The 26,701-nt window shown below is 41.5% G+C and overlaps 1 protein-coding gene across 2 annotated transcripts; it reads right to left on the reverse strand.

The window, feature by feature from the left end:
- Positions 1–678: 678 nt before the first annotated feature.
- Positions 679–26,701, reverse strand: Trim36 (tripartite motif containing 36). Of its 2 annotated transcripts, none has more exons than XM_051163316.1 (10): positions 26,405–26,701; positions 23,568–23,802; positions 16,446–16,771; positions 15,315–15,461; positions 9,731–9,826; positions 7,720–7,973; positions 7,436–7,560; positions 6,027–6,317; positions 2,881–3,178; positions 679–1,310 (listed from the first exon to the last, which is right to left on the reverse strand). In XM_051163316.1, the coding sequence occupies exons 1-10, from the start codon at positions 26,429–26,431 to the stop codon at positions 956–958; spliced, it is 2,154 nt and encodes a 717-aa protein (XP_051019273.1). In that variant the 5' UTR covers positions 26,432–26,701; the 3' UTR covers positions 679–955. The 2 variants fall into 2 exon arrangements, with proteins under 2 accessions (XP_051019273.1, XP_051019272.1); XM_051163315.1 differs by having other exon boundaries at positions 26,366–26,701.

Here is a 26,701-nt window from a genome sequence, read left to right on the forward strand (position 1 = left end):
TTTCTAAAGTAAGAAAATTTGAAGATAAAATTTCCTGGGAAAAAAAGTACATTGTAGTGAAAAATTGCATGGGTTCAAAAACCTTGTGTTTCCTATAAGGGGCCATGCTTGCTACCTGTGCCAGATACTTAGCATTACAGCCAAGGACACTCTTAGAGATGGCCTTACCAATACAGTCTGTGGTCCACAAGGGAAAAAAAAAACAGTATTAATTTGCCAGGCAATCGATATACGCTCAGTAGTTACACACTTTAAAATACATAATTTTCTACTTAAATATATACTACCATTTTATGGCCTTTGTCAACTTACCTATCTATAACTTTATTTTCCTATTAACAACAAAGGCAAAAACACATGGCTTAGTACTAACTTCTATCAATAGGCATTTGAAAATATCTTCTCTTTGGACATGAACGTGATACAAAATGAAAAGAAAAGAAAAAAAAGAAACACAATAAATACTCTTTATCTCACCCCAGCCCCAAAGCAAAAGGAACGTAAATAACAGCAACATCAGCTGTCTTAAATCAATTAGAGTCCCTGTGCCCAAAGAGAAGGACTTTGATTGTAAAGTTTTCCATCCGGGACCAGTTGGGACAGAATATCTCCACTCCTGCCATTTGTAAAAGGCAGAACAATGACATGGAAGAGACATGGCTGTGAAGGCCTTCTAAGTTTTAAGAATCATACACTAGCTGGGTATGGTGGTGCCCACCTATAGTCCCAACACTCAGCTGGCTATAACAGGAAGACAGTGTTTGAGGCCAGCCTGGGCTACGTAGCAAGACCCTGTGAATCAATGCAAAATGCAAGACAAGACAAAACAAAGAATCACACACTACAGCCAGGTGTGGTGACAGAAGACGTAAATTATATGTAATTAGTTACAAAGACTAACACCAAGGCATGGCTTTGTTCACAGTTTCCATCCTCGTCACATGGGGTGTCCAAGCTACATGTCCTCTTCATATTCCAGATACTTCGCTGTGATGGGTTCTTCAAGCTGAATTCCTCCACTGCCCATTAAGGCAAATGCCGGATACATCGTGTGTGAACAGTCCACCTGGCGCTCATACAGGCATTTCATATGATCCATGTCATAGAAGCTCACTTTGCCTTTATCACAGTCAAGGAAAATCCCTATACTCGTTGGCATGGCAAGAACTCTATTTTTGGGTTCATTGGAAGAAGTAGGTGACTTGGGTATAAAAAATTTCTTCATGCCTATAGTAACTAATGTAAAAGGTTGTGAAGAATCAAAACAGGCATCTTCACTTCCGCTGTCGTGCCCACTGTCTTGTTCATATCTACAACACAAGAATTAACTCAGTGTCTTATCTCCAGCCACCATCTCTCAAGGTCTTTAAAGCATTCTCAAAAAATAACACTAATGGTTTTAGACTTACCATACACAAGAGTGCTGTATTAACACGCCTAAATCATGGACTGCAAACTGTCATTTAGCGTTGTCCTATGTACTCAGTGTCAAATTCCCTATAGTACCACCCATTTTTACCTAAATTTATACACAAATGGGAACTTAAACATTAATTTCTACTGAAAAAAAACCAGAGGAGGATGAAGGGCTTCATATGAGATTAAATACTTACTGAACACAATGGCACGCCATAAAATACAAAGACCTATGCCCTCACCCATGCAACTAACAGGCTAAAGTAAATAACTCAGTACTCAAACACAAGATAAGAGCATGGTTCGTTCTCCTCTTGAGAACCCTGTTTCCTGATTGTAAACCCTATTTCCACATCAAGAATAAGGAAATTGTGTGAACCATGAAAAGTTACAGAAAATTCTGGTACACAATCTTCCTATCTTCCCTATGTAAATGTGCCTCCTTATACATCTTGAATCACAGTGCACCAATGATTTTAAACTGTTTTTGGCTTCTACGATTTCTCATTATGTGAACTCTTAAATGTCAACCCTAATATTTTACCAAGGGCACTTGGTTTTACCATTGGTAAAACATTTACCATTTACAATATTTACTGCTGGGCATACCATTTTGTTTAGTTAGCCATTTACCTAAGATTGCTCATTACTTAACTATACATTTGTCCTATCACTCATGTTAACCTGTGAAACCATTCAGATTAATTGCTTTTTTTTTAACTTATTTTCTTTCTTTTAATTAATTTATTTGTTTATTCACTTTACATCCCAATTGTAGTCCCCTCCCTCCTCTCCTCCTGGTCCCACTGTCCCTTCCTCTTCCCTCTCTCCCCCCCCCCCCCCTTCTAAGCTAGTTCATCTTATCCCCATTAAAAAAAAAAGTAAAGTACACAATTCCCATTATTCAATATCATAAGGAATTTAATTGCTGTGGAAGCATTTCTAACACAAAAGGACTGGTGGAAAGGCTTAAAGAAACTGTAGATAAAAACTAGATAGCTATGAAAGAGGCAGTTAAAGGCATTTCACTGTATGGGTGGTTTTAACATACACTTTAGTTCCTTGTTTTTTTATTTTTGTTTTTATATTTTGTACAGTGTTGGGGATTGAACCCCAGATCCTTGATTTGTTAGATCAGGCTGGCCTCGAACTCAGAGATGCACCTGTCTCTGCCCCCCCAAGTGATGGGACTAAAGGTGTGTGACACCATGTCTGGCTGACATACACTTTAGGAAGTATGGGGAACTTTCAAACTTTAAGCTGTGAAGCTGTGTCATAACCAAGAGTAATTTAAAACAGACCAACTACTTCATAGCAGCAATAACTAAATGTTAATTATTCTGTGAATGAATACAAGACACCCTGACTCCTATCCTAAGACAGCCACGACACGGCCAATCACCCCAACTCTAAGAAATGTGTGTTCCAAATGTAATGAATGGGTCCCAGTCTGTGGGAACATACCTTGGACTAGCCACGTCCCTGGGAGACCGCAGCCACTCTTGCAGTTTGTCACTAGAAGCAACTCCCACTTTCACCAGGTATGAATACGGCTCCACACGGCAGGCCCAGAAGTGCTTCCCTTTCGTCATCCCGACATCGCCGATGATGTAGTCCAAGCTTGTGTAATAGCCCACTTGGATGCGCTCAGCAGCTAGAAGAACGTTAAATCCAGCTCTGCTCTCCACCCGGTCTCTCTTCAGGTTGAGCAATAGGTGTTCGTTATTATAGCCACACTTTTCATCAAACAGGAAACTAAAAACTGAATGGAGGTTAAAGTTATTCTTAAAGTAACCTGAGCAACATCTACTAGCACCTTTAATTTAAAGCTGAATCTGATAGTTTTCAAATAGAAATCACTGAAGAGATGGAAGGATGCTGTCATCCTAAGCTAGACAGCTACATCATTCAAAACTCCAATGCAGCCATATGTTCCAGGTCTATACTTAGAGATCTTCAGAAATATCCAAAGCAGAAGAAAATGTTCTAGATGTTTGTGAACATTTATGAGTCCATTGCTTGGGATCAGCAATGTTAATTACTATAGTAAGTCAATAATTCCTTTTAAAAAAATATTCATTTTATTATTTTAGCTATGAAGGGGGGTGTCACATGTGTGCAGGTGCCCTTGAAGGTCAGAAACTTTGGATCCCCAGGCACTTAAATTGGGTTGTATATCTTTATAAATATTATGAATTTTATAAGTTTGAGAATTTAAAAGATCTTTCCCTTATCAATCAACAAGACCGATCTGTGAAAGGCGGTACTGTCTAACATCATGGGTTTTCAGTTCAGGAAGGTCTGCATCTAGCTCCAGCACTTAACAAAAGATTAATCTAAATTCTAAACTTCCTCGTTTTCAGCATGGAGCTAACAACTATTTTAAGCATATCTCTTGTTGCTAGCCAAATGCACACACAACAAAAATGCCCACCAACAGAGTAATGGGTAAAGAAAATGTGGTAGATGGACAGTGGAGTGTTACCAAGCCTTGGAAATGGAAACCGTGACACACACTTCAATGTGGACAACACAAAATAGGCCAGATATAAAATGACAAATACTGCAAATTACACTCTCCCGAGGTACCCAGAGACTCAAATCCTCAAAAGGAGAAATTAGAGACCACCAGAGTCTGTGGGAAGAAGGATGGAACTATTTGCTGGATACAGATTTTTGGGGTGAGATTTAAATTTTTTTCTAGAGATGTCAATGATAGCTGTGCGATGATACGAATGTACTTTCTATCACTAAACTGTGTGCACACAATGGTAAATCCTATCTGTATTGTATGATTTAAAAACAAATAGCTGCCAGCAAGCTAAAGTCCCCATATAGAGGGAGCGCCTTCTACTTGGGGATGGCTAATGTCCTGGCATAGTCGGTCTTGATTCTTTGCCATCCTCAGTATCTCCTACTTACTACAGTAAATCTACATGGCCCCACTGTTTATATGGACCCTCTGAGGGAAGAAGATAAAATGCTTAGCATGCCCTCTCCTCCTCCCTATACAACTGCTACTAAAAACAGCAGCCTGTCCAGAACTGTCTTTCTGGTTTTAGAGACCAGAAATTTAAAAAGAGCATACGGTAATAAATGTCTACTGGATATCCGAAAGTACACCCTCTCTATTGGTCTTAGTACAACTCAAGAGAAATTATTTCAGCCAACCCTATATATCTGTGGTAGTTTGAATGGCCCCCACAGACTCATGTGCTTGAATGCTTGGCCCATAAGGAGTGGTACTGTTAGGAGGTGTGGCCTTATTGAGTAGGTGTGGCCTTGTTGGAAGAAGTATGGCACTGTGGAGGCTGGTTTGGAGGTCTTATGTATGTTTAAGCTATGCCCAGTGTAATACAGTCTTCTCCTTGCTGCCTGCAGATCCAGATGTAGAACTCTTGGCTTCTCCAGCACCATGTCTGCCTGCACGCCGCCATGCTTCCCACCATGATGATAATGAACTAAAGCTCTGAACTGTAAGCCAGCCCCAGTGAAATGTTTTCCTTTACAAGAGTTACTGTGGTCATGGTGTTTCTTCACAGCAATGAAACTCTAAAACAGTGTCTATATTATAATGTTCTTTAAAGCCACACTATTCCTGAAAAGTGTGCGCACAAACACACAGCCATTTCTTTACTTTGGATAAAAGGAGAAAGGAAAGACAGGATTCAGAAAACATTGGTACATAAGACATTGAAACAGGTAGGGTCCGTGGCCTAAAAAAATAACTGAGTGCCTCCAAGGCAGTGATGGGCAGAGCAAGATGCTTTGCCACTACCATGATGCAGAACACCTTGAGTTCTAAGAGTCCTCATTTATGAAGACATTGCATTAGGCACCACTAAGCTGTATGTCCTTCCTACCCAGTGCCAGCAGCCTGGAAACAGGCAGAGAACACAGACGAGGCTGTTGGGTAGGAGGGGCGCTTGCCACGTGGTCCTGAAATAGGCTTCTACCCTCGTGTTCAGGGAACCACACTGGGAGAGAAGACCTAGGCAAGTCAGGCAGATTAAACCATGCCAATGAATTTGAACAGTAACTATCAATATCCTGTATTTTAGATATTGTCATTAACTGACCTTTTAAAAAGTCCCAGAAGCATGCTATTGCTTTATGGTTTAGGTTTTTGGAGTTTTTGTTGCTGTTGTTGTTGTTTTGTTTGTTTGTTTGTTGCTTTGAGACAGAATTTTATGATTTTGTCCTTAGCTGACCTAGTACTCAATATGTAGACCAGGCTGGCCTCAAATTGAAAGATCTTCCTGCTGCTGTCTCCTAAATGTTGGTACTAAGGGCCATGTCCCACCAAGTCCATCCAGTCACACAATTTTTATTGTTTAAAATAGCACTCATGTCATTTTGATGCCAATTTGGCCCCAATGATTAAAATGTCTTTTTTTTTCCCCCATCTGATATCAGTTAAAATCTAATACAGCCCATGAGGTGGTATTTGAGGACTCAGGTCATTTCTAAATCCCAGCCAAGTATGAAATCCACTTGACTAGTCTTTCAAAAGCAGAAAGCTGGTTTCAAGGTAGGTCGACATGTGGAGGCACTGTTTACATGTCCAGGCCCCTCCCACTCTGCTTCCCTGATTGCAGAATTCCCAGTACCTGGAGCTGGAGGCGTATGCAGAACCAGTTCTCTGCTGCAGGGGCTGCAGATGGAACCCCTGTAAGCTCGCACCCGGAAAGCGTAGGGACTGTTGCTGTCGAGGCTGGAGACAACTTTACTTGTGCCGTGCACTTCCACCTCATTCCATGGCATCATTTCTTCGTCTCGGGTAATCTTCCGGTATTCGAGAACATAGCTGTCGGCTTTGTCCTTTTCGGGGTGGTGCCAGTTTATCAAGGCGTTGTTATACACTTTGCTTTGTTCCTCGTTGATCTCAGGGATGTCTATGCCTGAAAGAATTATGACATAGAACACAATGATAAGACAGTATTTCCCTCAGGCTGGAGAGATGGCTCAGCGGTTAAGAGCACTGTCTGCTCTTCCAGAGGTCCTGGGTTCAATTCCCAGCAACCACATGGTGGCTCACAGTCATCTATAATGTGATCTAATCCCTTCTTCTGGCCTGTAGATGTATACACAGGCAGAGCACTGTATGCACAATAATAAATACATCTTAAAAAAAAAAAAAAAACGACAGTATTTCCCTCAGCAAAAATGAAGTCACAGCAGTTTCTATAGTGTCTAAAAGATTTCTAACACTTACTTGGAAAAATTAAAAAATACTTAGTAGATAATACCAGGTTTAGATATGTTTAAAAAATAAAACATGCCACAGTTTTTAACCTTTAGGAAGACAAGTTTTTTTAAAGGTTTTAAAAATCATATGTTTGGGGGTCAGGCATGTGCAAGTGAGTGCAGGTGCCCTCAGAGTCCAGAAGGTGTCAGGTCCCCTGGAGCTGGCCCTTTAGTGGTTGTCATTATCCTAACGTGAGTGCTTGGAATTGAACTCTGGTCCTCGGCAAGAGCAGCCCCTGCTCTTTAGCACTGAGCATCTGTCCAGCACTTAGCCTGTGCTGCTTCAACGTCACAGGAAAAGAACCTCAGCAAGGCAAATATGGTAAGCTATAAGGATAGAAGGGAGCCCTCCTATGAGGGGGTGTCCTGTCAGAGTGGTCTCTAAAAGTTTATATGGTGAAGTCATAACCCTCCTGATTGTGACTGCAGTTCTCAAAAGGCTGACTATATTTGGAGATACGATCTTTAGATAAAATTAATCTGAGGTCCTCACAGCAGGGCCCTAAACTAATACGGCTAGAAATACATACTATATCTTAAGCCAGATTTCACATATTAACAATATAAGCTTATAATTTTTAAAAGTGTGAGGCCATGTACACAATGTTTTGAAAGCCAGGAGTAGAGTTTTGTGCATAAAAACACAGGCATAGAAACATTCTAAGGCTCCAGGGTAAACAATCATGAGCACCTTATGTGAAAGGGGAGGGAATGCACTTGTGCCGCGGTGCATGCATGCAGCTGGGGAGCCGGCACGGCCTTCCCAACTTACCACTAGAGAAAAAGGACAGTTCTCCGAGCACCTCTGTTTGTTTGGATGTGTTGACAACATAGTCTTCAAAAGAAGCCTGGGCTGCAGGTCTAAAATTCTTCAGGGATTCCGTAGCTTTCTGTATTCTGTGGGCAGACATATGCCATATAAAATACATTCTTTAAAAAGACAAATCACACTCAACATGCGCCACTTGGCGGGGCCAAAGAAACAGCAGCCAGGATGCAGTGGGCCCAGGAACTACCGCCTGGAAGGTTTCAGAAGCTAGGGAGCAGGGTGAGTACCTGAGGTGGAGCTGCTTTGCTGTCTGCACAAAGCAGGACTGATCCGTCTCCTTCAGCACTTCCTGAGCATATCCCACCAGCCCGCTGTTCTCTAGAAGGCCTTGGTACTCTTCCACTTGAGTGTGGAATTTGTCTAGTCTTAGTTTCTTAGAGGCATCTATGGCTTTCAGAACAGATGACTTCCTGTCTTCTAAGATTTCAAAGAGCTTTTCAAAATGTATCAGTGCTTCTTCCTTCGCCCTCTCTCCATTGCACTAGTGTAAAACACACAAGCATTGCACCGTCCATTACACCCAAATTAAAACACGCTCTATGTAATATCAACAAAACAAGGCCAGATGCTATAAAGAAAAAGTTTTATCTGATTCTGAAATCCTCAAAACACTAGTTTGGCCTCAAAACACACACACACACACACACACACACACACACACACACACACACACACCTGCCAGCTTCCGTTTAGATTTCCTTTGTAATTCCGGAATTTTATAGCTTTTAAAGTCTAGAAACAGACTAATTATTCAATTGAATGAGAAACAATTTTCAGGGATAAAATAAATTAAGGGCAGAACTGAACTGATATAGTCACGAATACAGCAAAAGGACAATTCATCTCAAACTCAAGAATATCTCTAAATACAGGAAGCTGTTCTACAGTTAAATTATAGCCATGAAACATTTTAAAAGACAGCATCCTTAACAATCCATATTGAGGTATTTAAAATAAATTTTCTTTTTAAAAACATATTTATTTGTGTGTATAAGCACGCTATTGCATGTATGCCTGCATAACAGAACAGAGCATCAAACAGAAGAGGGTACCATATATCTCATTATAGATGATTGTGAGCCACCAGGTGGTTGCTGGGAACTGAACTCAGGACTTCTAAACATCCTTATCCCTGTATAACTATTTTTCTGTTTTATAAAACAATCCTATCTGTGATATGTGTTCAACGTGTTGATTTGGGGTTTTACCTGTTTTTGAGTCCCTTTACCTAGCCTGGGCTGGCCTAAGTCAGTCCTCCTCCTGCCTCACCCTCCCTGGTGCTGGGATTACAAGTCTATGTCACCCTGCCTGGCCCAAATTATTTGAATTTTTACAACATGAGAGCTCAGTGTTGGCGATACAGACCAGCATCCAGACCCACATGTCTTATACACTGGATGCAAGGTTTCCAGCACTAAAGTACAACTTGGGCTCTTATTGTTTCTTAACTATTTCACTTCCTGCTGGGAAAAATTTTTCAAGAAATAACAGTCCTAGGCTAGCCTAGACTTTTTACATTTAAGTCTGTTTTAAAGTGACCAAGAGGGGGAAAAAACAACAAAATAAAATGCACTCCACATATCAAAGCCTATGAAAGAAAGACGGATGCATGAAATAGGAGTTACAGAAGGTTGTGAGCCTCCGTGTGGTCATTGGTAATTTAACCCAGGTCTGCTATAAGAGCAGCCAGTGCTCTCAACCCCTGCTAAGCACCTCTCCAGCCTGGTCTGGATAGTTTCTATAAACATCATCATAGTATTGTCCCTTCCACACAATGTATAAGCAAGATAGACCTAGACTATATGGTAGCAGCCTCAATGGTCTCATTGCTATTCATGCCCCACTGCTGATGAACATCTGGGTTGTTTCCATCTTGTGGCTACTGCAAACGAGGTAGGTATGAACACCCATCTTTATGCACATAAGTAAACCAGAACATGTACTCAGCAGCACCTGGAATCTAGATAACCCTGGGCCCATCACATACAGTAATTTTTCTAAGGCTGTCTACTCATCTGTTAGTGTGCAGGTCACCGTTGAAAACTATCCTTCCCCTTTAAGTTCTGAACACTGACCACCCGGGCATCTACTCTACCTGTGTTTCCTCAAGCTCTAGGGACGCAGCGGTGTGATGCCACCCAATTCCCAGCTCAGAGAATACATTCAGGATTTTATGAACAAATAAGCGAATGTCTGGTTGGGTGAAGGAAACAGTACTCTGACCAGTTTATAACTCACCTCTGTTTCTTTCATTAGCAAGTTCAGTTCGGAAATTTGACTTTTCACCTGACTTTCCTTACTAATAAGGAAATCAATGTCCTTCGACAGTTTCTCCTGTGGAAACATACAGAACACAAGCACAAGACAAATCAACAAGGATGTAATGCAAGTTTGTAAATTACATGGTACCCTTCCTTCTGGATAAAGGGACAGCAAAGTCGGCTACAGCGATTAGCTCAAGGTAAATAGTTACTGGCCTTAGCACACAGGCTCAAGTGATATGAAAGATTAAATGAAGACTGGGGAAAAAAAAGTTAAGTGACAGTCAAATGTGCAAGTTATACACTTCTGTTGTTTAATTATCTCAGAATTCATGCTTCTAAGGCTTCTAAGAAAATTGAAGGTAGGCAGGTCAAGTAGTATAGCCTTCCGTTACATTTCATAATTTACAGAGAGAGAGAGAGAGAGAGAGAGAGAGAGAGAGAGAGAGAGAGAGAGAGAAAGGAAAGCACCAAAAAATCAGTCCAAAATAATCCCAGCTCATCCCAGACTCGCTATTCATTCACTATACACAAATGAAAACATCGATTTTTGAATAATTTGCTTGTAAATTATCTATTTCAAACACACTATAATTTTCATAAAAATTACATTCTAGGTTTTGGTGGACTCTCTAGTTTGGTCTAAAAAACATGTTCTGCAATGAATCTGAAGTTCATTTTAAAAAGCAAAGGCCACTTGAGAGAACAATGGACTGCCAAGTCCCAGGGAACAGATGTATGGAGAGTCTAAAGGAAAATGAGAGAGCCAGGGAGCCCCTCCCAGGGCAGAGGCGGTGAGAGGACCAGGGTGACAGCGCCCCAGGATGTCTACTGCTGAAAAATAAAGCACAGGCAAGTAGAAAAGTCAACCACTTGGTGTTCAAGAATTCAAGAAGTAAGTCTCCCATCTACTCCCTCTTCCTCTTTTTTTTTTTTTTTTTTAACATACTATGAGAGGGGAAGAGGGTGTGTGCAGAAGCAGATAGGGTTGGCTCTGCAGGACCCATCTCAGTCTCAAAGGAACACCCAGCAACCAGATGCAGAGACGCCCCCTGGGAGTGCTCACTGGAGAAACAGGAAGTGGCTGACAGGAAAGGAACAAGATTTCTGGACATAAAAGACAGAGTAGGTTGGGGATCTAGCTTAGGGGTAGAGCATTTGCCCAGGATGTACAAAGCTGGACATGGTTGTGCAAGCCTGTAATGAGAGAGAGAGAGAAAGAGAGACAGAGAGAGACAGACAAACAGACAGACAGACAGAGAAAAAAATGCACCTCACAGGATAAAAATGCTACAAGGAGACAAGAAATCCTGCATTTTAACCTAGCATTTTACCCACCCAAGGAACCCAAAGTTCCTGAGGTACAAATACCACAGTCAACAGCTACCTTCTCACACTTAAGTACCATCACCACTCTGCAGGGGTAGGGAGTATTTAACACCACATGGCTAGCCAAATGTCAATCAAGTCTAGCCTTGTCCCTTCTGAGCGCATGCTGGGACCACAACCATGAGCTCAGGCATTGCTTTTTCTCAACTACAGTAACTGAGCTGCATTGCCCACCCCTCCCCCTGTTGTCCACCCATTGTAGGCTCACAGCAGCTAGAAGTGGTCGTTGCTCTCAAGCACCAAATATCAGTCAGGGTGACATCTGAGAGAAGGAAAGGGGAGACTGGGAGTTAGACAGACTTCCGGGTAGGCCATGGCTAGGTAATGAGGGTGGCAAATCTCAAGATGGCCAGACTCTTCTTCAACCTTCTCTGACTTGAGACAAATTACCAGGAGGACCCCTCAAGGAGTTCAAGACCAGATCAGTTGCTGACCAATTCTATCTGTCTAAAAACTGACCAGCCCTGAAGTAGGGAGGAAAACTCTTCAAAGGCTTTAAAATCCCCAACCCCAGGAGGAGCGACTGGGTTGTTTTGGGGGGGGGAGCTTTTCAAGTCCCCGCCTCTGCATTGCAAAGGGTCTTTTTCTCTGTGTCTGCTGCACATTTCTTCACCCACAATAAACACCTTTCTTAACTGCTAAAAAAAAAAAAAATAGAATAGTGGTATGAATCTGAGTCTCCTAAGGGCTTGCTGTGCATTTTTCTTTAAACAGTCTTTGTCCATCACAAAGAGAGACTCCTTAAGATACATAAGCCTCAGAAGGTTCCTGAAACTTAGATTAACCAGGCCACCCTCCCCAAGGTTACACAAGTCATAACTCTCCCACCAGCCAAGCTGCCTGCAACCCCAACAAGGGGCTCAGGGATACAGTTGGGGTGGGCTTGCCTAGGATCTGCCTATGCTTTCAGGATTAACCACAGTAAAGCCATTAATTCACCACACTGAGTTCTGCTTCATTGCTCTGTTCTGTCATCAATTCAGTGCCCTACCTGGGGTGAGAAGATGTTTGTTCACATCTCCCCAAGCAAAGCCATACAACAAAGCTGGCACCCCCTGAAGAAGACAAGGCTGAGCTCTGTAGCTGTCCCAAAGGTCCTGTGACAGGCTGTTCTCAAACTTAACCTTTTCCTCTATAGCTCACATCCCCAATAAAAGTTACCGATGAAACACTAGTAAACAAAACTAAGGAAAAGTCATTCAATATAATAATGCCAAAGAACCTTTCAGGCGAGCAGTCTAGGAGAATAATGTGCAACTAGCATGGCCCCTGTGCTCAGAGTGTATAAACTTAAAGGTGAGAGCAGCTTTGCTTCGTCTCTAGAGATGTTCAGAATAAAACCGTCGGAAGAACAGATATGTGATACGTTCTGTGCACATGACCTACTTGAAAAGAATCGACAATGGTACATCTTTGAACCATTGTTTTAAATTATTTTCTCCTTGATGTAAGAAAGTATTTTCTCCACAATGTAAGAGAAGGAAGATTTATTCTGCTTTATTTGGGAGGACACAAGTCCATCACAGCAGGTAAGGACACAGGTAAGGTAAGGCAGGGCTGCAGCAGCAGGAGCGTGGCGTGCATGTACATTGTGTTGACGGACATGAAGGAAAGAGTTCTGCCAGAACCCATGTGGGCTATAACTATAAGGCCCCGTGTTTCCTCCGCCTTATCTCCTAAAGGCTCCACACCCTTCCAGAACAGGGGAATCCATGTTCAAACATGAACCTATCAGGGGGCATTTTATAATCAAACTATAATCACCACCATGTTGGGAAAGCCCTGCACTACCAGCACTTAGGATAGTGCTAACCTACTTCAGCAACTATGGCAACAAGACTCCCCACAAACATCTCACACACCCTGAAATACAAGCGCTGGACCCCGTGCTTCCCTACGCAGTAGGGACCGCTCACAGGGATGTTTGTGAAAACACACAAACTTCCGAGGTGTGGTTGTAGAGTGAACAACCAAAGTAAGATGAGGCACCACAAAAGCTCACTAACAGAACCTGAGAAGCTGAGAAAGCTCTAGAAAGGCCTTGACTTTCCAACAGTGTAGAGGCCTGGAGACTGAAGTGTGGCCAGACTAGGAAAGAGACAGAACATGTGTCTTTTCAGGACACACCAGAATCAATAAGCCTAGGAGGCCAAGATGGTGAGAGGAGTGAACAGGGATCGGGTGGAGACTCTCTCAGGACTCAGCGCAGGCAGCCATGGCTTCTGTGCGGTTGAGGGGCACTACTTTGAGCCCACGCATGTGTTTCTGTCAATATGAGCAGAAGCCAAGTGAATCACAGGCGGGAAAATATCCTAGCCTCAGCTAACAAAAGGGCTAGGAGTGGGTCATTCTCTGTTAACTGGTTAAGCCAGTTTCTCCAAAAGTGCAAGCACATCTTCACAAACAACCTGGCACATGCAATAACACAGATAAGGGACCTGGTGTCTACCTCAGCAGATTGAGCAAATAGTAGACTCGAGACAAATGCAAGGTCAGCCCTCTATGATGCTCATTTCTCTAATTCATGCCCAACTGGCCAGAAATAAAAGAAACAGTGCTGCTGTGTCTTTGCATTGTGTAACTTTACTCTAGAACCAAGTGTAAAGGAGAGTTGTTACTTTTGGCAAATGGAAAAAATAATCTAGACAATTAGTTTCTTTTGTTGGTGGTGTTTTATTTTCTTACTAAAAAGTATGTAAGCTGGAAAGTGTACTGTGGAATATCTTTCTGAAAGACTAAAATATATAAGAATCATACAGTGTAAAAGTTAGCTGTGCTATTATGTACGTGTTCTTCATCGAGTTTCCTGACATACCTCTCCTAAAGTCTTTGATTTCTAAAATATTAGGGTTTTTTTGTTTTTCTGTAAGCTTGCGATTCAAGAGGCAGCTGGCATCAGAGTACAGCTGGTAGCCCGGAATGTGGACTAAACAGCTGGAATTCAATCCTCCCTCACCAGCTCCAGGCAATGGAAGCCACAGGTGGAGGTGACCTAAGGACCCAATCGGCTGTGCCTATCAGTGAGGCATCCATAGAAGCTCAGAGCAGCGGGTTCAGAGGCGAGGCCAGGGAGGGGCTCAGAGCGCACCAGCAGTGGCAGGCAGCGCGCACGTCCTTCCCACACCCTTCATCCTGAGCATCTCTTCGTCAGCACCTGCTGTAACATCCTGGATGACAAACTGCTATTTGTGTTCCCCTGAGTTCTGTGATCCTCAGAAACAAAATAATTACACCCAAGGAGGGTGAGTGGCTGAAACTTCTTTTTACAGCCTGCAGAGAGGTCAAGGACAGTTCCACCAATGATTAAAGTTCACGCAAGCTGGAAGTAACACAAGCTCCCCACCATCCAGACCCCCACCCCGAGGAAGGGGAGCTTCTAATCATCAAAGGGTTTTATCTCCATTGTCAGGCTGATTAAACTGAAGCCACACAAATGCTTCCCTGCCCCGCCAGGCAAAGCTGAAAATCGGGTATTTTTGTCACAACAATAGAAACCCTAACTAAGACACAGGCAAGCAAGGGAGCAGAGAAATAGAAAGCACAATGGCCAAACCTGTCCATGACATGGACATATGACACTATTTATGTATACAGCTACATATAGGACAATCTGCACACATACTGCTAAGGAAAGGGAGCAACTAAATAAAAGGGAAGCTTAAAGACGAATTCATTCCTTTACAACTACTCTTTACAGCAAAGAATAATAAAATAAAAAAGTACAAGACAACTGCCTACTGTCTTACTGATCAACAAACTTGCAATTCTTCAGGAACCTTCTACTTCTGCACCCAGGAGGTCAGCAACGAACACTGGGCTCACTGGGGGATCCCAGCAGTGTCCCCACTCTCTACTCATAATTTTTAATAATTATATAGTTTTACCTTATACTGATAACTCCTTTCAGTACAACAGAGCATATTACAAACCAAGATTTTATAAATATAAACTTAAGAGTCATGAAATCACCAGGTATCAAAACCTACTTCCAGGCCTGAAGAGATGGCTCAGCAGTTAATTGCACTGGCTGCTCTTCCAGAAGACCTGGGTTTGATTCCCAGCATTCATAGTAAAGGTGTGCAGGCACTGCACACACACGGTGTACAGACACACTCATAAATGTAAAATAAAATGAAAAGACATATACCAATTTCTAAAATAACAAGTCATACCTTTAAGGTTTTATAGGCACTGCTCATGGTGGTCACCCGGTGATTGGAATGATTCCCACCCAACTTACAGAGGTGGCAAACTGGCCTTCTGCACAGCTCACAGTACATGTTTATTCTCTCTGTCTCATGTTCTGGGCACATTAAAATCTATTGAATAAAAACAAATGGACTGTTAAGATCTAGGTCTCAAATAATCTAGTAGGTCCCCCAACACAAAAATTGCCTCTATAAAATACGTAGAGCCATATAAGTGAATAAAAGACTATAAAATAAAAATAACATGTCACATCAAAAACTCCCTAGAATTACCATGTTTAAATTTGAGGGTTCAAATGGTTAACACACGGATGTTATTCCCCCTAAACTTGGTGGAAACATTCATTCCAATAGGATTCAAGTAGAATGAAGGCTTAAACAAGCTAGAGTGGCCCTCTCGGCACAGGGAGTGGGCACGCCTTAGTGAGCATCCCTATAGGGTATCAGAAGTCTTTAAGAGAAATCTATGGCCTGACTCGTACAGGAGCCTGTTGCTAAGTGGGGCCTGGAAAGCTTTGTGATGTAAGCGTCCAGCAGGCTAGCTCCATCAGCCACACACACACACTGTCCAGCAACACCCCCTGACTCAAGGAAACATCATATTTGCACTTACTCTATGAAACACAATCATCGATACATTTGAAATTGAACATAAAACAGTGTTTCCATTCAGAAACAAGTATTTAGATAGTAGATGGATGAAACCAAATACTTGTTTGTAGTTTTAAGAGACCTGATGTTAGGCAACTGTCACTGGTCTGACAAAGAAAATAAAAAAACAATATGCAAAGTCCTGCTACCAATACGTCTGCAAGAGACAACCTGGAAAAAACTTACAATGTTTCAGAATGCCAACCTGCCAAATACTCAAAGGCATGCTTTGTTTGTTTGGGCAGTGTGCTGATGAAAGCCGATAGCTCCTCCTGATTTCAAGAGACCTGATGTCAGGCAACGGTAACTGGGCTGTAATTACTCCTTACTTACAGTAAAAGTTTTAGCTAATAAAAATTTTACAAAAATGCTACCCAATCAAATCTTCCTGTCTCTAGTAGACTCCTGGCAATTTCTCCCATGCCATGTGGTACCCTGACTTACCTTGGGCCTGAAATTAGTGGTGGGGCCCACATACTCATGCTGGGCTTTTACGGTGCCCCAGGGATGATAAATTTTGAAGCATTCGTTGCAGTAGCTTGCACTACAGTCCATACAGCTCTTCGTAGACTCCTGGGGCGGTGGTTTACAAAGGTCACACATAATGGCAGTGGCTGCCCTCGCGGCCTGCCGGTATCGCTCGACAATTGTTTCCAAAGTGAAGTTTCGAAACAGACCACTGACTCCTCGCTCTCCAAGATCCACGTCATGCTCACAGCCGGGACAAGGAAACGTAGTTGGTCTTGGGGTCAGTGAATTACGCTTCCAGCCTGTGTAGTTCATAAGACCTCATTTAGTTACATCGTAAATGATTAATATGAAGAAAGGTCATGTTTTAGATATGTCCTTGTAATACCAAACATCCCAAGTGGCTCCATCTACTCTGAAAATGCTTCTCTAAACAAATATTTTTACTTGGTATATAAAAGACAAGTTCAAATTTTTAAGAGTTATCACAGAAAAAAGAAATCTATAATAAGTTGCACATAAACCTATATTAAGCCAAATACAGACATGAAGACAAAACATATAATACTTCATAGGGATTGGATTTTATATAAGTAAGATTTATAGTTAATTTTATATATCATACCCAAAGTCACCAAGTGAATACCATCTTAGCTGACTGGGAAGAAATGGGGGTACAGAAAGAGGAGGTTCTTAACCAGGGCCCCTGAATCAGCACATTTATTGCACTACCAGAGACTATTTGAAACTGCAAACCTGTCCGCTTACACACAGTGTGTTTCTGGTTAGTCTCTACTTTCATTACATACTCAACGGAATAGGTGGTCACATGTTTTTGGAATCATCTCAATAGAATGTTTCCCACTGTAGCAGTGTTTTATCTAGGAAAATTCAGTGAGAAAGAACTAGAAGGTAATTGAACACAATCAATAGAGGGTGAGTAGCTCATTCATAAACCTAGAATTTAGTAACTTTAAGAGGGACCAACCATTTAGTATCTTCTTGGGGAGTGAAAAAGAATCACTTGATTACCTAATTACTTAATTCAGTGCCAAGAAGCATTACATATAATTTTGTATTATACAAAATACAATATTTGACCTCAAATATTAAAATTTTGGTTTACTGTTATTGTTCTGATCTTATAAATCAAGAAACCAGAGTATGGCAGACCTTACCTGCTGGTTCAGTGAAACGCAAAGCTGTCTCTTTAACACAGATGGATGCATACTTACTCTAAAACTTTGCTAGAGTAGGAAAACTCAGTTGCCCACAAAAGAGCTTCCATAACACACAAAGCAACTTCTTAACCTCCGGCCTTCTTTCACACTACCATGTCCAATACCAAAAGTAAAGCATACATTCAGTGTACTCTATTGGACAAAGGTCTTTAAGTAACTGCATCAGTATTGCTCTTGAAATGACTATCATCTAAAAAAAAAAAAAATCTTAAAAGATGTCCGGCATGACATCACAATAGGTGACACTTGACAGACAGCCCCAAGTATTATTTATATTAATGACTTCATAGCATGCAAGGACTCCAAATGCGGCTAAAGCAACAAGCATGGGGGGTATTTTTAATATCTCCACTTAATGACATTTTAGCCTTAAAAATTTTAAATATGAATCATATAAAAAGAAGCTTCCCACATAAAGTTGCAAGTCTTCCTCTAAATCTATTCCTGTAGTAATTCAAAAAACATGCAATGCAGTCCAAGATGTTTCACACCACAGCAGGCATATAATGAAATAAGCGCAAGGCTAATTAAAAAAAAAAAAATAACACACACATGCTAATGAAAATGTTTTTGTGGAAAATGAAGCCAAACAACTCTGGAAGTTAAATAATGCAGTGGTCAAGTTTAAACAAATGGAAAAATCACATTTAGCTACATCCTTGCACACACTAACTAGATGCTAGAAATTGAAATGAATGAATAACCAATCTCAGTACGTGTGGAAAACAATGGCCCCTTACAGGTTGTATGAAGGTTGTGACTGTTAGTGATTTAAAACAATCATGAAAATTAAATCATGCTTTAGCATGGATGCTAGTGACACCCAAATTTTGGTTGTTTTCATGTTTAGAAATGTAAACAACAACAACAAAAAAAAAGCCAGGCAGCACTTGGGAGGCAGAGAGAGGCAAGCAGATGGACAGAGAACCGCTGTCTCAGAAAACCAAAGGGGGGTTGGGGGGGGGGGGGAGAAGGGAGGAAGGAAGGAAGGGAAAAGAAAAAGAGAAAGGAAAGAAAGTTATGTCAAAAAATAAAACACTCCACTGGACCTCAATGAGATAAAGTCATTTCCAGGTAACTTACTCAATAGGTCTCCTGGCTGTTTTCTGAAAAGATCCTCAAGTCTCCTTAAGATCTGAGTGCTCCTTAAGACTTAAGAGTGCTAACAAGCTTTCGTTTTCATCTGTCATCTGCTTTTACCATTACTTTCATAAAATATTATATTTGGAGAAACAAAGAAAGCATGGCAGCTCTAAGGATATCATGGAAGGTAAACCTCAGGAAGAAAAAAATCCCAACACTGGACAAAAACAAAAATGTCATAAAGCCAACCCTCAATTGCTGCGTCATCTAAAGGCCCCGAGGCCAGATGCCTGTTGAAATTTACAGTTAAGACAACTAAATTTTCACTTTTTTTTTTTTTTTTTTTTTTTTTGGTTGCAATAGCCATCGTTCAAATTCTCAAGAATACCTGAGGCTAGAGGACATGGCAGTGTACCGCAAAGGGTTAAATATTTGTTATTAAAGAACGTTCTATTGAGTGTTTCTTTACAATATGATGCACTATGGGGAGCGAGGGAGTAACCGAATGATGCCTGGGCAGGCTAGGACAACAGCAGCCACACAGCTGGCTGAGCCAGCATCTGTAAACTGTGTAAATACTCTCAGCTCACACATCTTTGCTTCGAAGACACAATTCTAAAATATTTAATGTATTTTCAAAGCGGTTTACACCCACCAAAAAGAGCCAGATTTCAGTCTATGTTTGATCACTCAACTATCAAGGAAAAAAATTAAGTATTTTAAAACAAATGCAAGAGAACTGACTTTCAGCACATTCTGAACTGCTGCAATTGCATCCTCTCCCCTGTGCTGGTGGTGAGGACTTCCTGTTCTTAGGGCCTGGAGGGGGCCACTAGTTGGACTTCTCAGAGGGTGGGGGAAACAGAAAAGGGGCAACACTTCTCTAACCAAAGAGTATCACCAGAATTTAACCAAAAAACGGTCAATTTTACTTTAAAAGGTCAACTGGGGGGGTGGCTAAAAAGCTGTGTACATGACCCTCAAAGCAGGTAAGACCTCCATGTTAAAACACTGATGGCAAACACTTAAAACACTGACAACAAAGAAAAGACATCACACGAATAAAACATGTAGAGACTACAGTAACTGCAAAGTTGACAACTTCAAACAAAATTTTAATATTAATTTAACCTTCCCAATGTAGCATGCTAAGTTTCATTATAGTCTACGTAAATGTAAAAATATTTTTCAGGTATCAGACACTAAAAAACAAATTTGTGTCATGTGTATTATGGACAAAATGCAAACAAAACACATCCCTTTAAAACATCAGAAACTTCATCCTGTTGACCTTTAAGTCATGTGATTCTAATTTGTTTACTGGCTATATAGTGTTGAAGACTTGACCACTGGTGTTAGAGACACACGAGAGAATTTAAGTCTAACGCCACAGTGCCTGCGGCCACAAAAGCAATAAAGCAATTGTTTTTCTACCTCTCCACCCCAGAGCTCTCCGCTGCAGTGCTGTGGACAATGAACAGAAAGCGGGATTTAGAATTCTATTCCAAAGAGAATACCCATCTTGTTAGCAAAAGACAAATCAGTGCCTGTGTCCCACGCAAAATATGATTATTGAACCAACATTAACCGTGTATTTTTCCTGACACTCAGTGTGTTTACCAAGCCAGCAGTATACAGCGGTCAGGCGATCTCGCAGAATTTGGCAGCACCACTGTCAGGCAACACTTGAGAGACATACGTTTTGTCCTACTGATTTGTGTAATTTTAACAATCTCATCTCTGCCAACTGTTAGAAATAAAAGTAAATAAAAAAATAAATAAAATAAGTAAAAAATAAAATAAAATAAATTTTAAAATTTTGTTTTTCTTTTAATGAATTTAAAAGTTACACAAAGATTATTAAAACTCGCTATCTCTCTGATAACAGGAAATTACAATATATAGGGAAAGATTACACACATGATCAGAAATATAAAACAAGATACCTTTTCTGTTTATATACTTGAATATGTCATTGACATATACACAAAACCTTATTCTTTCAAAGTTCTCTTTTGTAAAAAAAAAAAATCTACTAAATGTCTATGGCAATATTATCCCAATGAAATGCATGAGCCACAGCACAAGATATTTTTAAATTTTCTAGTAGCCACAATAAAAGTTAAGAAACAAGTAAAATATAGTGGGTTATTATTTAATCCACTATATTTAAGATACTACCTCAAAATGTAATAAAGGTACAAAGCATTATATCTCCATTTTTCTTATATAAGCCTCTAAAATGTAGTATGCATTTTATATGTACAACAGAAAATAGATTTAATCAGAAATGTCCTATTTCAAGCATTTCACAGTGTTTACTACACTGGACAGCCTAGGTCTAATCCTTTAGTAAAAAACTAATTTTTAGAAATGTATTCCTTCCACACCCATTGCTGTGACCAGGGTTCTGGCTTCCTTTTCAAGCGTGTCTTATCAATTCTGCCCATAAACAAAAGGTATTATTAACTCTGAGATATGACACCTGGTTGTTTAAAACTGTTGACAGAAGACAGGCCTCAAATTTGTGGTCACTGACTCACAAACAAAACCTTTGGAAATGACTGCCCTGTTTCAAACAGCCTCACCTTTCAAGCCATTCTCTCTCTTATAAGATTTATTTATTTATACGTGGGGGGAGGGCGCCTGCCCATGGAGGCCAGAAGGAGGTGCCAGATCCCTGGGAGCCAAAGTTACAGGTAGTTACAGGCAGCTGTTCATCACCTAAAGTAGTGCTAGCAAACGTTCTGCAGCCATTCTTCTCCATGTTAAACACTCCGGGCACCTGTAACTGTCCTTCAAACACGTTCAGCCCCCTGCTCAGGACATGATCCACCTGCACAGTGACCTTACAGAATGGGGAGGGGACACATTTTAGTCAATTCACAACTATTCTAGACAGTGGGGTGTGTGGAGAAATGTAATTCGTGTTCTGAAAAATAAGTGTAAGCATGTTACACTGCAGTCATGATGACACACTGTGTGTGACTCTGGTTCCCAAAGGCTGTCATTCAACGCCCATTCTATAATTATGCATCAAGTGTGTACAGGGTACTATAGTAAACTCCTAAAAGCACAGATAGTTCTAGTTTCTTATGAACTACACATGAGAATCAGTCAAATCCAGAGATTAAATCACCACCTAGACACAGAACTTCATGAAAAATATATGTGAATACAACCCCATCATATGTAGAAATATTCCACTAATCATCTGTGTGGAATATAGTAATACACAAAAAATACGTTTTCCTCCATCAGCCAAGAAGGGGATTTCCAACTGGCAAATGAAGACCCACCAATAGCACATCAAGTCATTACTGTCTTTCTGTCCCTCAGGGGGCCATATGCCTAGCAAAGGGGAAAAACAGACGTCAGTCATGGCCTCTCAATCAGCATAACCCTCTCTGTTCTCAACACACACAAATACGTACACACACACACACACACACACACACACACACACACACACACACTTCCCAGTCAGCTTCATTGGTATACACATGTATTTTATATGAACAAACTATCTTCTAAATAATTAATGTCTAGCGTTCAAAGAAAAATGTTCGGGGCTGGAGAGATGATGGCCCAGCAGTTACGAGTACTTACTGTTCTTGCAGAAGTTGCAGGTTCGATTCCCAGCACCTATATGGCAGCTCACTACCAGCTGTAGCTCTAATCCTAGGGAATGCAACACTCTCTTCTCACCTCCTCAGACACCAGGCACACATGCACATAACATGCACGCAAAACACTCATACATATAAAACCAAGCAAATCTTAAATATATATATATATTTATTATTTACTCTGATGGAATAGGTACATAGTAAGATGGCTCTTTCAAGAATTCCAGCAGCTCCTGTAACCTTAAGTTAATTTTGATCTACATCACTCCTGCAATAACTACTCAGAGGCAACATTATCTTGCTAGAAAACAAGGTAACTGTTGGCCTGTGATACAGGTACAAAATATATGCCACGTGCCGTTAGATCTACTGCCATCCGTTATCTGAAGAATTCTAGTACTCATGACAGTCAAAACCCTTCTTTAGGGCAGCGAGCAGGTTCTCATATACCCAAGGCTGGCCTTTAAGTCGTAGATCCTCTTTCCTGCACCTCCCATGTGCTGGTATTTCAGGCATATGTCAGCATGCCCTGACAAAACACTTCTTTTTAAAAAAGAATTTCAAGCAGGTGAAGAAAATAAAATTCGCAGGTAGAATGATAACCACATGATTTGATTTAAAAGTTCTCTAAGCTTTGGAAAGACGGCTCAGTGGTTAAGAGCACTGGCTGCTCTTCCAAAGGACCTGGGTTCGATTCCCGGCACCCACATGACAACCAACTATAACTCCAGTCCCAGGGGATGTGATGCTATCTTCTGGCCTGAGAGGATACTGCCAGCACATGGTACACAGACATACATTGAAACACACATAAAACATTGTTTCTAGAAGTAACCATTATACAGTTTCACCCATAATTCTGCAGTATTTATTTGCACATTAACTTTATACATGCTTCCCTAAGTAGTTTAGTATTCTACCATTATCAAGGACATCCCAGTTGATAAGCAGTTTAACACAAAGTTGGCATTCAATATCCATCTTAAGTCCCTATCAAAAAACAAAAGTTCATTTTGACCTTTTAAGTGGGAGCTACAATTATAACTTGTTCAATTGGGAAAAAAATACAAATTGCTTCTCCTCCACAGGTATAACTGAACCTCTATCTATAAGCGCCCCTCCCCCACTCAGCACCCCGCACATACCTGGTCTGTTAATTTTGTCAATTTTATCCATGCTAGGGGAGGTGAGCCGAAGTCGAGGGCTGCTCTGACTGGAGTTGTCTGACGCCACATCATTGAATGAATCATCAAGAGACAGTAAGAGTTCTTTCACACACTTATGACATACGCTGTGCTGGCAGGGGAGAATCAGTGGGTGTGTAAACAGCTCCTTGCATGCTGGGCAAATAAGCTCCTTTTCGATATTCTTAATAGTCACCTTAAGATGAAAATCAAAACCAGAGTCAAGAACTACTGTGGGTCAATGGGTCAGCATGTCCATTCATCTTTTGCAAGTACATGTGTCTGCCTTTCCAAAAAAGAACTAAGAAACAGACCTTAAAGTGTGAACTTCCTAGCCCAGTGGTGATGGCTGGTGCACACCACGCCTTTATTCCCAGCACTCAGGAGGCAGAAGCAGACAGATTTCTGTGAGTTTGAGGCCAGCCTAGTCTACAAAGCTAGATCCAGGATAGCCAGAGCTACACAAAGAAACCCTGTTTCAAAAAAAAGCAAAATATGTGAACTTCCCTATAACTATGAAATTCTATACCACAAGACTCTCTTTAATATATATGGCATGGAATTATATGTCTGCCTTTCCAAAAAGGAATTAAAAAACACACCTTAAAGCTGAACTTCCCTATGACTATGCAATTCTATACCATTAGCCTCCCTTTAATTAGATGGCATGGAATTAAGAACTAATATGAGATAAAACAAAGGAAAATACAAGAGAAGTTAATATAAAAACATCAGAGGACCATATCCTATCAAAGTCCACAAGCTGTTCAAATCATCAGGAACAAGTACCTGATTTAGAACTTTAGTAAAATTCTAAAAGTTTTAATTTTTGATTTAAAAAAAAAGTTTCACTATGACACTAACCATTTTTACTTAATGAATTAACTCTGAGATTGCCAAATACCAAGAACTGGCAAAAATAAGTAACACCCAGACTAGGACACTATGTCCAGGAAATCCTAATTGAACTCTATGTACAAGCTGAGTGTCAACAATTTTCTACACTAAATTTGACCACTTTCATGTGTTTTAAGATAATGCTGCTAAAATGCTTAAGGCCCTTTATTGCCTATCAAAGCAGTTATTAAAAAGCACATTATGAATATTATAAGGATGGAGAAGACTAAAAGACACCATCCTTCAAACCGATAGACATTCATTATTTCATCATCTTAAATGAGAAACACTTTAGGCTCACAACTCTACGGTTTGATGGCTTCAGTTTTTCCATCTATCACCTATACAAGTTCTGGGAGGAATGCAGGGAGGAGCGTGCTTAAGTTTTAAACTCTATAGATTACTGCTGGCATCCCTTATATTTCAAATTCTTTAAGTTTCAAATTCTATGGATTAATGTTGGCATCCCTGAAATTTCAGTGACAAGCGAACATTTAAAAATATTGATTTTATACAATCATTTCATCTATAAGAAATATACAGAAGCCATCAGGCGTTGTGGAGCACACCTTTACCACCACACCTTTAAGCCTTTAATCCCAGTATTCAGGGAGGGAGAGGCAGGAGGATAGCTGAGTTCAAGGCCAGCCTGGTCTACTAAATGAGTCCAGCACAGTCAAAGCTACACAGAGAAACACTGTCAGGACAAGAAAAAGGGAAAAGGGGGGGAGGGGCAAAAAAGGTGAAAGGAAATATACAGAAATTTTTGGGGAAGGGATTTTGATGGCTTTTTGTTCCTTGTTTGGTTGGGTTTGATTTTTCTAGACAGTTTCCCTCTGTAGCCCTGCTGTACTAGATAGAAGTAGGTTGGCCTCCAACTCAGAGACCCACCTGTCTCTGCTTCCCCAGTGCTGGCTAAAAAGTGCTCAGAATGTAAATTTCAATTCACCTCTTGTAATGAAATAAGTGTATGCTAATCTACTTCCCTGCACAAAGGGCTTTATCAACCCCGATAATCGCACCACAAACAACAGGCTTCATCATTGCCAGCAGAGCTTTAACCCGTGTCTCTTGAGGAATCACAACTGTTTAAAAAGGCACACCGCACGCTACGATTTTTTTAAGGAACCTGGAAATAAGACGGGCCACGCCTACAGCTCACACCAAAGACTACCGGATATTCACATTTGATCTCACTTCACCCAGTATCACACCAATTCCGGGGGGAGGGGAGGATGTCCTAACGGACTCACATAAATTCTTGTCCTGTTTTACATGTGACCAAGACCATCGGTAAAGCTCCACCTCCTACAGAAACATCTACAAATCATTTCCAGTTTTCTTGCCCATAAATCATTTGATTACACTGGATATAAAGCAATTCTTTCCTAAAAGAAAAATCAGTATATATTTTTTAACATTCTTTAAGTTAAAACCAAGAGCAATGTGATGTGATAGCTCACTCAAGCAGCTACAAAGAGGTAACCGGTCAGGAAACTTCTGGAGACGTGCCTCCTGGACCACTGCAAAGAAAGGGTCTAGACTTGCCGCAACCGCCCCGGCCCCGCCCAGCGAGCAGGAGACAGGACTCCTAAGCGGCGGCAGACGCAGCAGGGGCTTAGGAAGGACTCCAGCGCCCCTCGGGGCTCCAGACAAAGGGCCGCACGCTAGGGCACGCGTCCTACTCTCAAGCGCGCGAGACGCCCGAAGCGACTACTTTTGCAAACTGAACCCCACGGAAGACCCCACCAGGAGTCCCCAGCGTGCACTGTACGCGGACTCTGCGCTGCGCTCCCGTCTTGGGATCCAAAGCGCGACCCTCCCAAGGGCAGAAAAAGGAGTCTCCGGACGGTGGGGCCGACCTGTAGAAAAAGTGGGGCCGTTGCGCCGCCGCCTCGCACCTGAGAATCTGAGGCATCCCCCTCCATCGCAGCCCTCCGCCAGGTGTCATCAAACGCGGGGAGTCTCTACAGGCACTGCCGGCCCTAGCAGGGTCTGGTGGGCGGGTCCCCAGGGCGGCCCTGGAGCCTTGGGTCAGACCGGAGGGCAAGCTGGTCAGCCAGATCCGGCCTGCGGACCACGCGGCGAGGGACTGGCCGGCGCAGGCGAAAGCACGGACGCGGGAGAGTGCGGTTGCTCCCCGAGAGGACCCCCGGAGCCGCAAATCTCGCCCCGCTGCCGGCTCCGGCGGCGGCTCG

This window comes from Acomys russatus, chromosome 20 (assembly GCF_903995435.1).
Source record: "Acomys russatus chromosome 20, mAcoRus1.1, whole genome shotgun sequence".
NCBI classification, from domain to species: domain Eukaryota; kingdom Metazoa; phylum Chordata; class Mammalia; order Rodentia; family Muridae; genus Acomys; species Acomys russatus.